Here is a 14331-nt window from a genome sequence, read left to right as displayed (position 1 = left end):
TTTTTTTATTTTTATTTTTCTCTCTGTAGTCTAAAATAGATCTTTTACACTCTACACTTACCTATGGCCTACCTTAATGGACATTCAATTGTAAACATTTTAAGAATCTTTGTGATAAAAATAAATTAGACTATATGAGATGTTTCCAAGATACTATAGTCGACATGTCAGAGGTTTCACTTTTCTTTTTAATTAGTACATGAGGGTTTTACATATTTATGGAGTAGGGGGTGAGATTTCGATATGTGTCTGCAAACGGACTGATGGAATCAGAGCAAACAGCAATTCCATCTCCTTATGACCATTTTATGTTTGAAAGCTTCAAGTTCCTCTCTTCCAACTCTTCCTAAGAATGTATGTTAGGATATTGGGAACTACAACCACCATAGTGGCTGCCTGGGAATCATTCTTATCTGTGTTTTGGTACCCAGTATCCAGCATCCTGCCATCTGTCTCCACGTTACCCCATTCTTCACTCTGATAATTGCTATTCTGTTTTTACATTCCCTTGTTTGGGGGGTAAACACATGATATTTGCCTCTCTGTGTCTATAAAGACTTGAATTTTTTAAACGTCAATACTATATATAAATGTGAATAGTATTTTACATTCTTAACCAAAATTATTCTTTCACATTCTAATTACTTATTTTTTCTCAATACAGAACTAAGTAACTCGGTTTTCTGAATCATAATAAAAAACTGAAGTTAAAGTTAGATTTTCTCCCCCAAGTAAAGCTAGTCACTTTGTAAATAATACTTCATGAGGAGTGTTCATATGGTAATTTCACTACATTGTTTCTGAGAAATTAAATTTGAATTTGTTTTTTTATCCTATAAAACAAGCTACTTGAATGCTTCTTTTATTTTCTTTCTCTATACAAATAAAGTTGTGTTGGGGTCTTACATGTACTATTTTTCAGTTTTTGATATCTTTTATTTTCTTTTTTAAGTGCACCCATGTCGTGCAGTGCCTGTGGAGGACAGAAGAGGCTGTCAGATCCCCTGGGACTAGAGTTACAGACAGTTGTGAGCTGCCATGTGGGTGCTAGGATTTGAGCCCAGGTCTTCTGCAAGAACAGCCAGTGTTCTTTACTGCTGAGCCATCTCTCCAGCCTCCAGATATCTTTTATTTTCTAAGAGATAAATTTGATGATATTTTCAGTGAAAATTTGTTTAAAGCCATTTTTGAGAATTTTAAACATGCTATTCTTGGTATAATCTCCTGTTTCTGTGAAATGTATTCCTAATAAATACAGGAAAGAGCATAATCCTCCTATGCTCCTATGATATAACTTCAAGAAAACACTTAAATTTTCTTTTTGTTTCTCCTTTTTGTTCAAAGGTCTTGGATGGTATACTGTAAATTCAGCATACGGAGATACCATCATCATGCCTTGCCGACTTGATGTACCTCAGAATCTCATGTTTGGAAAATGGAAATATGTAAGTCTGAGCTGCCTGGGACTTGGTGAATTGCCTTCAGTTTTTAAAATAAAATTACTTTTGTGACCACATGTTAATGTTATATTGACATAAATGATGATATTTTCACTCATGGTTACCTTTATAGGAAGAATTACTGCATTGAATATGTCAATAAAATTCATATTTACATTAAAAATGCTATTTTAAAAATAAACCTAATAACACATAATCCGTAGGTCACCTTTGTCTGAAAAAAATCATTCTTATTAGTGGCAGAGGAAAAGGCAGGGTTCCAGAAAAGAACTAGTGACTGTAGAAGAGCATTGTGAAGGAAAGTAACCTTTCTGCACTTGGTCTTCCCATGAGACGGGGTTCCCGCAAAGGCAAGGTGTATTAATAACCGCAGTATCCAGACATGCACTGTGGACCACCAGCAGCTTTGTTTCTGCTGTTGATCCTTGAATTGAGTGTTGATAGTATAGGTGAGTTTAGCAAATAGCATCGTTGATATTATCTCTTACTTACATATATCTTCATCTTATTTTGCCAGGTACAGAGGTACAGATGGGTGCATAAATGGGAGAGTAGAGATCCTGATAGGTGGATATAGTTGTCCAAAAGCTATTTGCATAGTGCAGTTTTCCCATGCTGGCCACAGAAGCCTTGCAACAGTGTGCAAGCTTCAAACAGACAGACATTTCTTGAGATTCAATAGCAAGGTTGCTCTTAGGTCTCTGAATATATGCAGATGTTTGCATAGGGAAGGTAGATGGTGACCAGATGATTTATTATTTCTTTATTGCAACATTTCTTAGAGCCATCTATATATTAAAATAGATTATGAACTGTATGAGGCCTTAGTTTGACTAATCTGTTAGGTTTATTTGACCATGAACATTTCCTAAAATTTAAAATAAATTCTGCTAAATACACGTTAGCTAATGTGCTTAAGCTTGCGGTCTAACGGTGAACAAATGAGGTCTTTTACAATGTGGGCCCTGAAATCAAACCAATAGGTTCTACCATGGGTAGGAGAATTGAGCATATTTTCTCACTATGATATGAGATAATATCTTCCTCATAGTGTTTTTGTGAGGGTTAAGTGATTAACTCATAGCAAAATACTTACTAGTACTTGTCAGGTATCAATTGATTTAAAAAGCCAGCCACTACAACTTTGGTTTTCAAATTCCTGGTCACATTGTGCTGTGTGAAAGGTACATGAAAAGAAAGAGAGGAGGCAACACAATGCAGCACTTCTGTCCTCATTTGTCATGTCACTCTAGATAATTCTGAACTACTTCTAGTTCACTATAAAGATGGAGGAGTGAAGTTCAGGACAAGATCTATTAGCATCACTCAAGGTCCAAGAGTCCAGGGATCTACCATATAATTCACCCGATGAACCGAATTTACTATCAAAATAAATGGAATCAACTGAGGGGCGGGGCAGGAACTGTGTAAGCATAGGGAATAGTTTTCACACAAACTGATTTGGTACAATAACACTGGAAACCAATCAATAATGCCAATTTTCAAATTGTTAGTTGAGCAAAAAGCTCCAGGAATGAATTGATGAGATGCATTTGAGTTCCTCTCAAGTCAGCATTGATTTGCAGAAGTAGTGTACATGCTCTAATTTAATATAACCACCTGAAAAAAAGGTACAGGCTATGGAGAAACTGAAAGTAAGCAAATGTAAGGAGAGGAAGGGTTAGTTTGTCCCCATCACTGTAAACTTCCCAGGAATGCAGACCATAGTTGGCCGCTGATCCCAGTCTCACCCCTTACCCTCTTCATTAGCAAGTGCCACAGTGCCTGGTCCAGAAGAGGAATCCAACCACCATCAAGATTAGTGCATTTACTCATAAAAGTGTCCACTCTGAGCCCACATGTCAACTCTGGTGAGGTTTACCAGTGGGGACCTTAGGAAGTCACTATATGAAATGCTGCCTTCGTCGGCTAATCTAAAATTACACGATTCAATGCTCAAACCTTAACAGTTATTATTTACTGCAAAAGAGAATGCATATGGAACCTGAAGGTATAATGTTAATAATGAGAAGATAATTTAAGGCAAGGATTTATATTGTAAAACTATGATGGAAATAAAAGATTTAAGACAAATATGTATCAGTGTATATGCATAAGCATACACGCATGCATAAGAAATGAAAACTTTTGCACTCCTAGATAAGCTTTGTTATCGCAATATTTTCTTTAAAATAACTAGGCATCTTTAGCATCTTAAAACTTATCATGCCTTTTTACATCCTTTATCATACTTCATATTCTCATAAACATAAAATTTATGAGTTAAATATAGGGGGTGGCCCTTATTTTAGGCTAATTATCTTATTATGGAAAGGAATTTTTATAGGACCAGAGGATGAAAGGCATATATATATATATATATATATATACACACACACACATATATATATGGTATAGATAATGATGTCTCACTGTTTTGTGCACTGTTTTTCATGCCAGATTATATATTACTTTAATAATGCTTTCATGTGAAAGATTTTTGAGTTTGGATTTTGACTCAGATGTGAAACTGAGGATTTCAGTTCTTAATCTGGTTCTTGTTTCTTGAAGAGGATTATTTTCCCTGGGGTGAATGCTGCTCCTCCATGGGGACTGATTACATGGTGGAAAGTTCTGCCATACCAACGCTGCTTAGCAAATGTGAATGTTTAAAGCATGGGGATTAACGTAACGAACATGTCAAACATAACTGCCCAAGACTCTTATGGCAATATACAAAGCTCATGTGTATAATCACTTTGGTGGTTTTCTGAACATCATTTTTGTATAGTTTTATATTTGTTTTTATTACTTTTAAATCACATAGTAAACGAGACCTCCCCTTGTCTATTTCAAAGCAAAAACTGAATCTGTTCGACTGATGTGAGAAAAGCTCTGAGAACTCCATCCTTTCTCTTTCACCCTTGTACAAACAAATAAAAGAACTTATAGCTTCCTTCAGGTAAATTTCTCTCTATGAGCAAAGATTTACAGAAGGTGCTACCCCAAATTATTTTTTTGGACAAAAATAATACATATTTATGGAATAATATGGCAAAGGAAATTTATTATTCTGAAATGTGTAAAGATGCTTGTTTTAAATACATATTGTTATTTTAATTTTTAGGAAAAGCCCGATGGGTCCCCAGTATTTATTGCCTTCAGGTCTTCTACAAAGAAAAGTGTACAGTATGATGATGTGCCAGAATACAAAGACAGACTGAGCCTCTCAGAAAATTATACCTTGTCTATCACTAATGCAAAGATCAGTGATGAAAAGCGATTTGTGTGCATGCTAGTGACCGAGGACAACGTGTTCGAGGCACCTACACTAGTCAAGGTGTTCAGTAAGTAGACTGCAGTAGACCTGCTAAGTGATGTTGATACTGGTACAAGGAAATGTTCTTCAGAAAGAACCGGAGCTCTCTGTAATGTCTCCACAGCAGGAAACGACATAAGGGAGTTTGGAGAGCTCTTCCTCCTGCATACTGTCAACAAAGAAGACAAACCCTGAAATTCAAATAGGAGATTTGCAGTGAGGAGCTAGAACAATCCTCTCTGGGTTTTTTCGTTTGGTTGTTTTGGTTTGGTTTGGTTTGGTTTGGTTTGGTTTGGTCTGGTTTTTTTTCCTCATGTAGTTTTTTTTTTTTTTTTTTTTTCTGAGAAACAAAGAATTGCTATTGAAAACTGGCATATGATCTTTAACTTCCATTGATTTATACAAATCAATATTTTATAATACAGATAGATTGACAGATGATACCTATATAATACATATGCATAATATATATGCATAATACATATGCATACATGTTGGGCTGAACCATCTGAAATTTTCATTTCAATGTATAAAAAAATACAATGTAAATTCAATTCTTATGATCTAGAGAGCCAAGCATTTGGTTTTATTTATATATAAAACACATACATATAATATACACATTAGAATATATGTATGTACATTGTGTATATGAATATGTGTATGCATGTATGTTCTGAACTTCAGTGCTTACTATAGTGCTCACCTGCTTTAGAAAATTGCTTTAAAGTAACAAATCTAAGCAAATTAGCAATGTTCATGAGGCAAAGGGGATACACCAGGGAGAGAGAATAGAGCTATAAGAAAGAAGATTGCAAAAGAAACTTGATGTAATTACTATAGTCACTGTGGAAAAGTTACTTTGACTTATAATAATATATAGTTAATGTTACTGTGCAAATCAATGACTTAAGATGTTTAATTAAAGCATTTTATCTTGTAAGATTCAAAAAAAAAAAAAGTCCCACCTCAGTTACAGCATAATGTTTTAGAAATTACAGGAGAAAAAAAGTAGGCCTCAGAGGTTTCAGGATACTACTCTTTTTAAATTAGGAAGAAGGTCTTACTTCCTGCCTCTTTTACCTCTGCCTTCTGATAACTTGACAGCTCCTAGAAATTATTAAAATAAATAGTGAAGAAAGAAACCCAGCGGACCTCCAACTGGAGCAACTAACTGTGGATTTTTCCTGTTTCTCTTGTAATAACCTATGCAACTAAGGAGGTCTGTCCCTTAAGTATTTAAGCAGACTTCAAAGCTCCAATGGGTTCATGATGTGGATTCAAAGAGTGCTAATACTATCAAAGGAAGCCTTTGTTCTCCAAAAGAACCTTGTAAAAGCATGTTACATGTTTCAGGTCATTACCTTTTAACTTAGATGGCACTATCTGTACTTCTCAATCATTTTTCAATGAAGTCAAGTGTCAACTGTTTACTAGTCCTGCCTACTTCCACAAAACACTTGAAATTATTAGCATTTTGTGTTTGTCCAAATCCCTTGTGGCTTTTTGCTTTCATTCTTCTAATTTTCTTTTACTTTGCTATTCTTAGAGAGATGAGTCATACACACCTAAGGACACTTTTTCACAAGGACAGAACAAAAACAATATGATAGGCTATGATTTCATAAATATCAGTGGGCACCAAGAATATAGGTAGGATACCTCACAGCATTCTAATCATTACGCAAATTATTTGGCCATTTTCAGGTTTCTTTACACTTCCTTGGAATTACTGAATAACAAGGTAGTACCCAAAGTCAAGAAAAATCCAAGTTATATTTAGAAGAATTATTTGTGACATTCCAAATTTTCTTTCTTTTAAACTGCTATGTAGAAAATCTAAAAATAAAAAAGTCAATTGATCTAATTTAATAAAATCTTTAAGCTGCTTTAGAATACAGAGGATATCTGTAATGGTGAAAACAAGTTCACATGCCACATACCGCCAGGACCCCTGCCCCCCTTCCCTTTTGAATGTTGTTGAAAACAAAGTGATTCTCAGAAACAGAATTTGCATTCCAGGCTGTGGGCCAGGGAAAATTTACATAGACAAGTTACACACTCTCGAAAATGATGTTTTATACTAGAAACTGTGACATCCTCCAAGCCCAATAAAATGGACAGCATCACTGGTCACGAATATAGTGTTTACAGGATTATATAGGAACCTTGAATCTTTTATTTTAATCATGAGTATACCTCAAGGCACCTTTGGTGAAACCAACAGCAGCTGTGGCAGAGAGACTTTCATTCTGTGCGTGTATATATTACCGTCACTTAAGAGTTACTGGGCTGGTCAATCAGGCCTCTGTTTCCCTCTGTTGAATCACCTAGCAACGTCAACCGTGTACCACTGAATCAAGTGTGGCTCCTGTGAGCCAACCACAGATCAGCCTTCTGCAGACTGCCAGCCTCATGAGCAAAGTCAAACTGTTTTTATTCAAGCCATAAGACCTGACTGACGACTTTACCTTCAATGTAGGTTTGTTTGTTGAGTTTTAAACTACATCTCAGTTGTAAGAAATTGTATCTGCAAGCCAACCTAAGTCTGAGCAAGTAGCATGCTTTGTCACCACTAATCAGCTCTTGAATGGCATTAAAATCAAACTGCCTTTGCATTTAGTGCACAGCTGAGGCTAATAAAACACTTTGGAAGCAAGATTAGACCTTTGAAAGTTCCCAAAGATTCATTCCAATGATTATGCAAAAGGCTCAGAGGTCAAATGGGTACCCAGAGAGCCAAATGACTGTCAGTGTTGAGATGGAAAAATCACTGAGCTGGTTACCAGAACACCTTGCTTTGTCAAGGCTGCTACCCACTTCTGACCTTGGCAAACCTCTTCACCCACCTGAGGTTAAAATGACCTCTTCAGTAAAATGAATGCCTTAGATTACGTAGGAGATTTTTTCAATCTGAAACAGTGAGAATCTTAGAGATCCTCTCCAGGAGCAGGGTTGGGGAAGGTAAGAAGTAGTTTCTATTCAAGTAGTTAGTCTTCTGTTAGCTTTCTCAGCCATTCACAATAATTTGGTCTTTTTTCACTTTAAAATTTTTTTTTGAGAATTTCATACATGCATATAAGGTGTTTTTATCAAATCCATGCCCACTCCCTCTTCTCCAATTCCTCCCGTATCTTCCCATCACTTTTTCCTGAACAACTTTGTGTGCTTTTAAAAAATTTTTTTTATTTAATAATCACATGATTAGAAGAACCATTTCATTACAGCTTTAACATATTCAGTAACACATTCCAGAGCAAGGATACATCTCTTTCAAAGGTGCCTGTAAATTTTTAGGTTCATAGTTGAATTAATACAGTCATACAATATTGAAATGGGGCTTTTTGCTACTCTAACATTCCCCCTGCTGAAGAGGTAACCCTAAAATGTTTTAGGGATTAGATAAGAGCTCCCAAATACTTTTGACATTTTGGGCCTTTGGAACAGAGTACGTTGCTAAGAGGCTCAAGGACATTTTGATTTTTAGCCAAGAAACTGGATACTTTTCTTTGGGATTTTTTTACCCTAACTGCCTAGCCAATTCCTACGTCCTATTCTTATCACACTATCCCCCTGAAAAGTTACCCAAATTGCCTATAGGGAATCCAGATGCATACCACTCTGGCTTCTTTTATGCTGAACAGGGACACAGGGAGGCAATGGGAGTACCCCTTCAGCGGATCTATCTAAAAGACTCCAAATTGCATAACTCTTAACTGTAGGGAGAAAAGAAAATCCTTGACTGGTGCCTAGGAGCTGTGAAGAAGTAAAGGCAAGAGTGAAAGAAAAGCAAAGGCAGTTGCAGCTACTTAGTACATGCAGAGCCAGAGTGGAGAACATAGGAGGAACCGCCTCCATTTTTTAACAGAAAATGGATCGGCTCTAAAGGACCTTTTGAATTGAGCCAGGTACCTGTGCTCCGATGGTATTATGTGATATTATAAGAAAGCCTGTTCTTAGGCTGTAGGTCCATGAACAAGTGGTCTAGTTTTCAAGGTGCTAGCCAGTGTCTCAGCTCCATAAAGGGATGCCGGGGCTCCTGTTGAATACTACTGTCAATGTTTCATTGAATTGGAAAATTGAGAGTCCCTTTTCCCTCCTCACAAAAAAATCATTCAGCCTGAAAATAATAAATATTTCCAAAGGAAATGAAGTAGAAAATGATGAGTGTTTAACAAATAAGGTTAAATTATACATTACAGCTTGTTTCTTTGGGGAGGGTAGTTGAGACAGGGTCTCATGTAGTTAAGGCTATGTCTCAAATTTTCTATGTAGCCAAGGCTGCCTTGAATTCCTAATCCTCTTTCCTCTACTTCCCAAGTACTGAGATTATATATGCACATCACTATACCCAGTTCACATTGACTTTTCAAATACTAAAAGATACTTTTGCCTATTTAATAAGAAAAATGCAACATTGGTCTGTAGACATGATAGCCTAAGTGGTTTGTGATTTGTGAGGAATTTGATTGTCAACAGGGATTGGAGAACCTTCAGCAAATACCTTACCATGGTATTTGCCTCTCCTTCTTCTTCAACAGCAAACTAATATATCCTGTGTGGTCTATACAGTTATTCTAGAATACCATGGTTGAATAAGAGTAGTTTTACATCCATTACTATATCATCACATGTCTATGAGATGACTAGCTATCAAAAATAGAAATTTTAGTAAGGTGTTGACTTCCAGCTTTTCTGAAAGTCAGTATTCATAACATTCACTTAATATAGTCTCAGAGTTAGCATTAGAAAATAGGAGATGTACTTTAGTATATTTATTCCTAATGAGTCCTTAAATTCTTACAACAATTTCCTTCTCCTGAAAAATCTGACATAAGACAAAAATTATAGATGGAAAAGCAAGGCTTCTTTTCCCAAATGCTTGAAATTGCACTACATTTTAAATCTAGGTTAGCTTTTAATTATTTATGATGTCCTTAAAGAATATTAGTCCTTTGTTTTTGTTGTTCTTATTGTTTGCCTAAACAAATCATTTCAGCCTTGGAATTACAGTCCATTGTTAGACACTAGTACATGATGCTAAATATAAAAAAAAGAGAGAGAGAGAGAGAGAGAGAGAGAGAGAGAGAGAGAGAGAGAGAGAGAGAGATCAAAGTACTGTTCTGTTGTACTTAGGGTTTTCCAATGATTATTATATGATTAGTTTTTTAAATCTCCCTGCCCTACAATTTTAGGGTACCATGTGGTGGCCCTATGAAAATTTACTTCTAGCTGCTTCTATGAGATAGGCCATCAAGGAAGAAAACTATGAACTAAGGCAGAGTTTCACCAATTTGATATGTGGTTAGTGAATGACTTTGGATTGTTTATTCATGAAAGTACTGAAGAAAAAATTGGCTTAATTTTGAATTAGTCCCCTTGACTAAATTATGTTAGTGACATAAGCAAACTTGTGACATTACTTTTCTTTCAATTTTATACTTCATTATGGATCTTTGAATCATATTAAAACATAATTCACATAAAGTTTATTTTTAAAAGAATACTACTTTGGAATCAATATGCAATCTTGCTAAAATAGTATGTGTCTTTTTTATGGTCCTCCAACTAATATACATCGATTGTTACAACCTAATGTGAAAGAAAATTGTATATAAAATATGTAGTTAATACAAAGATTTTGAAGCAAAAGTTTAAGAGAAAATAACTCAAGGAAATGCAGTGGGTATTATCATTATTTTCACAATATTCACTGTGACTCTTAGAGAAAGATGAATAAAAACATAAGGACTGAACTTTTAGCATCCTTTCACCATGTTTTCTTTGTTCCTTTTTCTTTTGTCCTTTGTTTGCTATAGCTTCATTTTAGTAAAAGAATGATACAACTTGAAAATAGTGCAAAGTACACGTTAAAATTTTAATGCATGTAATGTTTATGATTATGTGTCCATTTTTTAAAAATATTCAAAGTTTAAAAGAAAGTTAGAGATAGACATGGTGTATACTTAGAGGAAATGAACATGAGCTCAATCGTTTTCCTATTTTACTTTAGTGAAGTAGAAAGTAATAAAATTTGGCAAAATTACCCACAAAATTGATGTTTAAAGTCTAAATTTGTGAGGATATTTTCAAATATTTCCATATTTACCAAGTATAATACTACTGAAGGAGAAACTAAATATCAGTTGTCTTTTCCTTTTTGTTAAGTTCAACTCTTTTTTGGTCATATAAATTAATTAATATTTTCTATCTCTAGGGTTCTTAGAGAAGTGTCATTAAGAAACTGATATCAGTGTCTCAAGACCTTTGACTTATTTAATTAATCCCCTGAATTTTCATAGTTTAAATATTATGAATGCATCGCTCTCTTAAATATATTAAATACACATCTTTGAAAACATGAACTCTAAATGGAAGCTCATGTTTTATCAATATTGTGACTTCAATTTATAGAGCATCCATTAAAATGGTAATAGTACTGAGTTGTACTAATTTGCAAAAGGCTTCAACCTCCATACCATTTGTTTCCCTCAAACTAGTGTTTATTTTGAGAAGATTTTTATCAAGTTTTTCTAATCTTGTAGTCCCCTTAACACTCAGGAACTTGGGTGTCCCTTCTGGTTTGTACTAACCTTGATTGTCTGTGCTGTGCAATATTCCTATGCATTTCCAATTTGAATTATCATGAAGCTTACCTGGGTGGAATTATGTTTCTAAATTTATAAAAAATAACTTCTATTATTAAAATGCATAGGTTCAATACATAGGCTCATTATATTCATTGTTATAATTTCTAATAGAAAACAAACTTGCAAAACGAAAATTAATTCTAACATAAAGTTACACTTTTTCAATTTACTCTAGTGATAATTATCTTGCAACTCCAAAGGATTTTGCCTTTTCCTTGATTTTCTGTAACGCTGAGTAGGTAACATGTCATAACTGAATCCAAAATATATAACAATCATACATAAATCAATTCAGTTTAATGTGGTAACTAAAAGTATTTGAGAAGACAAACACTAAGGCTATGAAAGAAAAAATGACTATTTTCATGTGTTTATAAAAATACAGAGTAATTCTACCCCATGAGATTTATAAATGGCAATAAATCAATTTACATTTTCTATAAAACAATTATTGGAGCTATTTTAGAAGCAGAAGATCCATCATTGATGGAAAATTAACAAATAAGAATATAATGTCCATAATATATAAAGAATTCAAAAAGAATAGACCCTAATAAGACCCTTTATAATCCAGTGAATAAATGGGTAAATAGTTAAACAGATAGTTCTTCTCAGAGGATGTACAAATTGCCAATAAATATTTTTTAAGCTCCCAGAATCTTAGCCACCAGGTAACTGCAAGTCAAAACTACATTGAGATTCCATTTCACACCAATAAGAATGGCTATTATTAAGAAATCAAACAACAAAGTCTGATGAATATGCAGGGAAAAGAAACCTTTATGCAAGCTGGTGGGAATATAAATTAGCCCAATTACTATGGAAATCGTAATGATGATGCCTAAAAAAAGCTGAAAACACAACCACCAAAGGTTCCAACTGTACCAGTTTTAGGTATACACTCAATGGAATCCAAGTTAACATGCAACAGTGATACCTGCACAACCTTGTTTATTTTAGTGCTGGTCCTAAAACTCAAATTAAAGAATCAGCCCAGATGTCCATCAACACATGGATGGAAATAGAAAATGTAGTACAAGTCTACATGTATAACTCAGCCATAATGAAAAGAAAATTGTATCATTTCCAAGAAAGTAGTTAAAACTGAAGGTCATGTTATGCAAACCAAGATAAACTCAGAAAGACAAATGTCATGTTTTCTTATATGTGGAAAGTATACTTAAAAATTATAAAACTTGAAAGCCAAGAGAGTACTAGTTATAAGGAGGGTGACCTCTGTCACAGTACAGAAGATGACAGTGGAGATGAATAAGATCCAACTTCATGACATACATGCATGAGAAAGCATGAGACTGTCCCAGTGAAACCTTCTATTGTACAATGAACATACACTAATACAAGTAAAATGACTTAGACTGGTCTAAATAAGAAACCATTGCTTCAGTTTTAAGTGCTCCTGAAGCCTCTAATGGAATTTATGTTTATAGAACTTTCCATATTTATGACTTCTGCGCATCATCTCAAGTACCAAATTGGACATATTTTTCCATATTTATAATTTTATAAAGTGATTTAAGAGTTAAACATTGGAATGTTTAGGAAATTTGAGCATATACATCCCTACCTACTTTTCCTATTACTTTCTAACAGTGGTCCTTGTACTTCATTGCGCCTAAGAATCACTCTAGGAACTTGTTAAAAATATAGACCATTGGACTTTCCCTGGAGATACCGATTCAGGAGGCTGCTCAGCCCACAGAAACGTGTGTTTTAAATAAGGACCTGTATGATTGGATTCATATACAATAACATCCTCACTTAATGAGCTGAATGTTATAAATTGGCAGAAAGTACCATAGTAATCAACTAGAAATAATCTATTATGTTTAGTACATTAGGCTCTGTTTACTATCAAATCCATATTCACATCATAGAACATCTAGACATTTTTGCAGATATATTATTCAAATGAGTTATAAGCACTTAAAACAATATTGAAAGTAATAAAACAAATATTCTGAAAGTTATATCTACCCCATTCCATAAATCCAGATTATTTAGGAAAGGCCGTTCTTACTCTGTTGTTCTTCTGCTTTGAATATATGGAATCGTTTCCTGTAAATCATGTCACAGTTATCCCTTATTTCTTCCAGTATATTTACAACCTTTTACCTTTTTCTACTTAACTTTAGAGCAACCGTCTAAGCCTGAAATTGTAAACAAAGCACCATTTCTTGAAACAGAGCAGCAAACAAAGGTGAGAATTTTTTATTAACTACTTTTTAAAAATGTTTTTATTGATTTTTGTGGATTTCATACACTATATCTTAATCATATTTAGGCCCCCTTCCCTAGATGCACTCCGCCTGCAGAACTTCATGCATTTTGTCATATATGTTAAGTTCTATTGAGTCAATTCAGTGTAGATGTTAAGACATACAAGATAGACTTGCTTTTAAGGAATTCATAGGGCTTCATCTCCAATCAGAGAGCAAAGAGAGGCACAGCAGGAACAGTCCCTTTGCTTACCTCACTGTCCCTTTGACCATGACCATGGGCATGTGAAGGAAGGCATGACCATTTCTAAAGGACTTTCTGATGTGAATGAAGCAGATACTTGATAGACTCGATGAAGTATAGGCAACTTTCTTCCAGACAAAATATAGGAAGGGCCTTCCAACAAAATGAAATAATGGGATGTGAAAGAGAATAGCATATCTGGGAAAATTCAGATTTGGGAATTTCAGAAACCTTGGGTGCTAAGATAGTAGAAAAAAGAGAAGTAAAAATATTGAGGTTAAGATAAGCTTTATGGGGCTGGAGAGGTGGCTCAGAGGTTTAAAGCACTGGTTGTTCTTACAGGAGACCCAGGTTTGAATCCTAGCACCCACATGGCGGCTAACAACCATCCATAACTCTAGTTCCAGAGGATCCAATGCCA

General features: G+C 34.7%; 1 protein-coding gene across 2 annotated transcripts in view; it reads left to right on the top strand.

Moving 5' to 3' along the window:
* Alcam (activated leukocyte cell adhesion molecule) overlaps positions 1 to 14331 on the top strand; it is a gene marked incomplete in the record, with an annotated part of 204069 nt that overhangs the window by 146384 nt on the left and 43354 nt on the right. For both annotated transcript variants that reach the window (XM_017796652.2, XM_008827200.2), the window contains 3 exon segments: positions 1345 to 1445; positions 4588 to 4807; positions 13583 to 13647. In XM_017796652.2, coding sequence (XP_017652141.1) covers positions 1345 to 1445; positions 4588 to 4807; positions 13583 to 13647 — 386 coding nt within the window.

Source organism: Nannospalax galili, unplaced genomic scaffold (assembly GCF_000622305.1).
Source record: "Nannospalax galili isolate Female #2095 unplaced genomic scaffold, S.galili_v1.0 scaffold131, whole genome shotgun sequence".
Classification (NCBI taxonomy): Eukaryota; Metazoa; Chordata; class Mammalia; order Rodentia; family Spalacidae; genus Nannospalax; species Nannospalax galili.
This window is presented reverse-complemented; position numbering and strand designations above follow the sequence as displayed.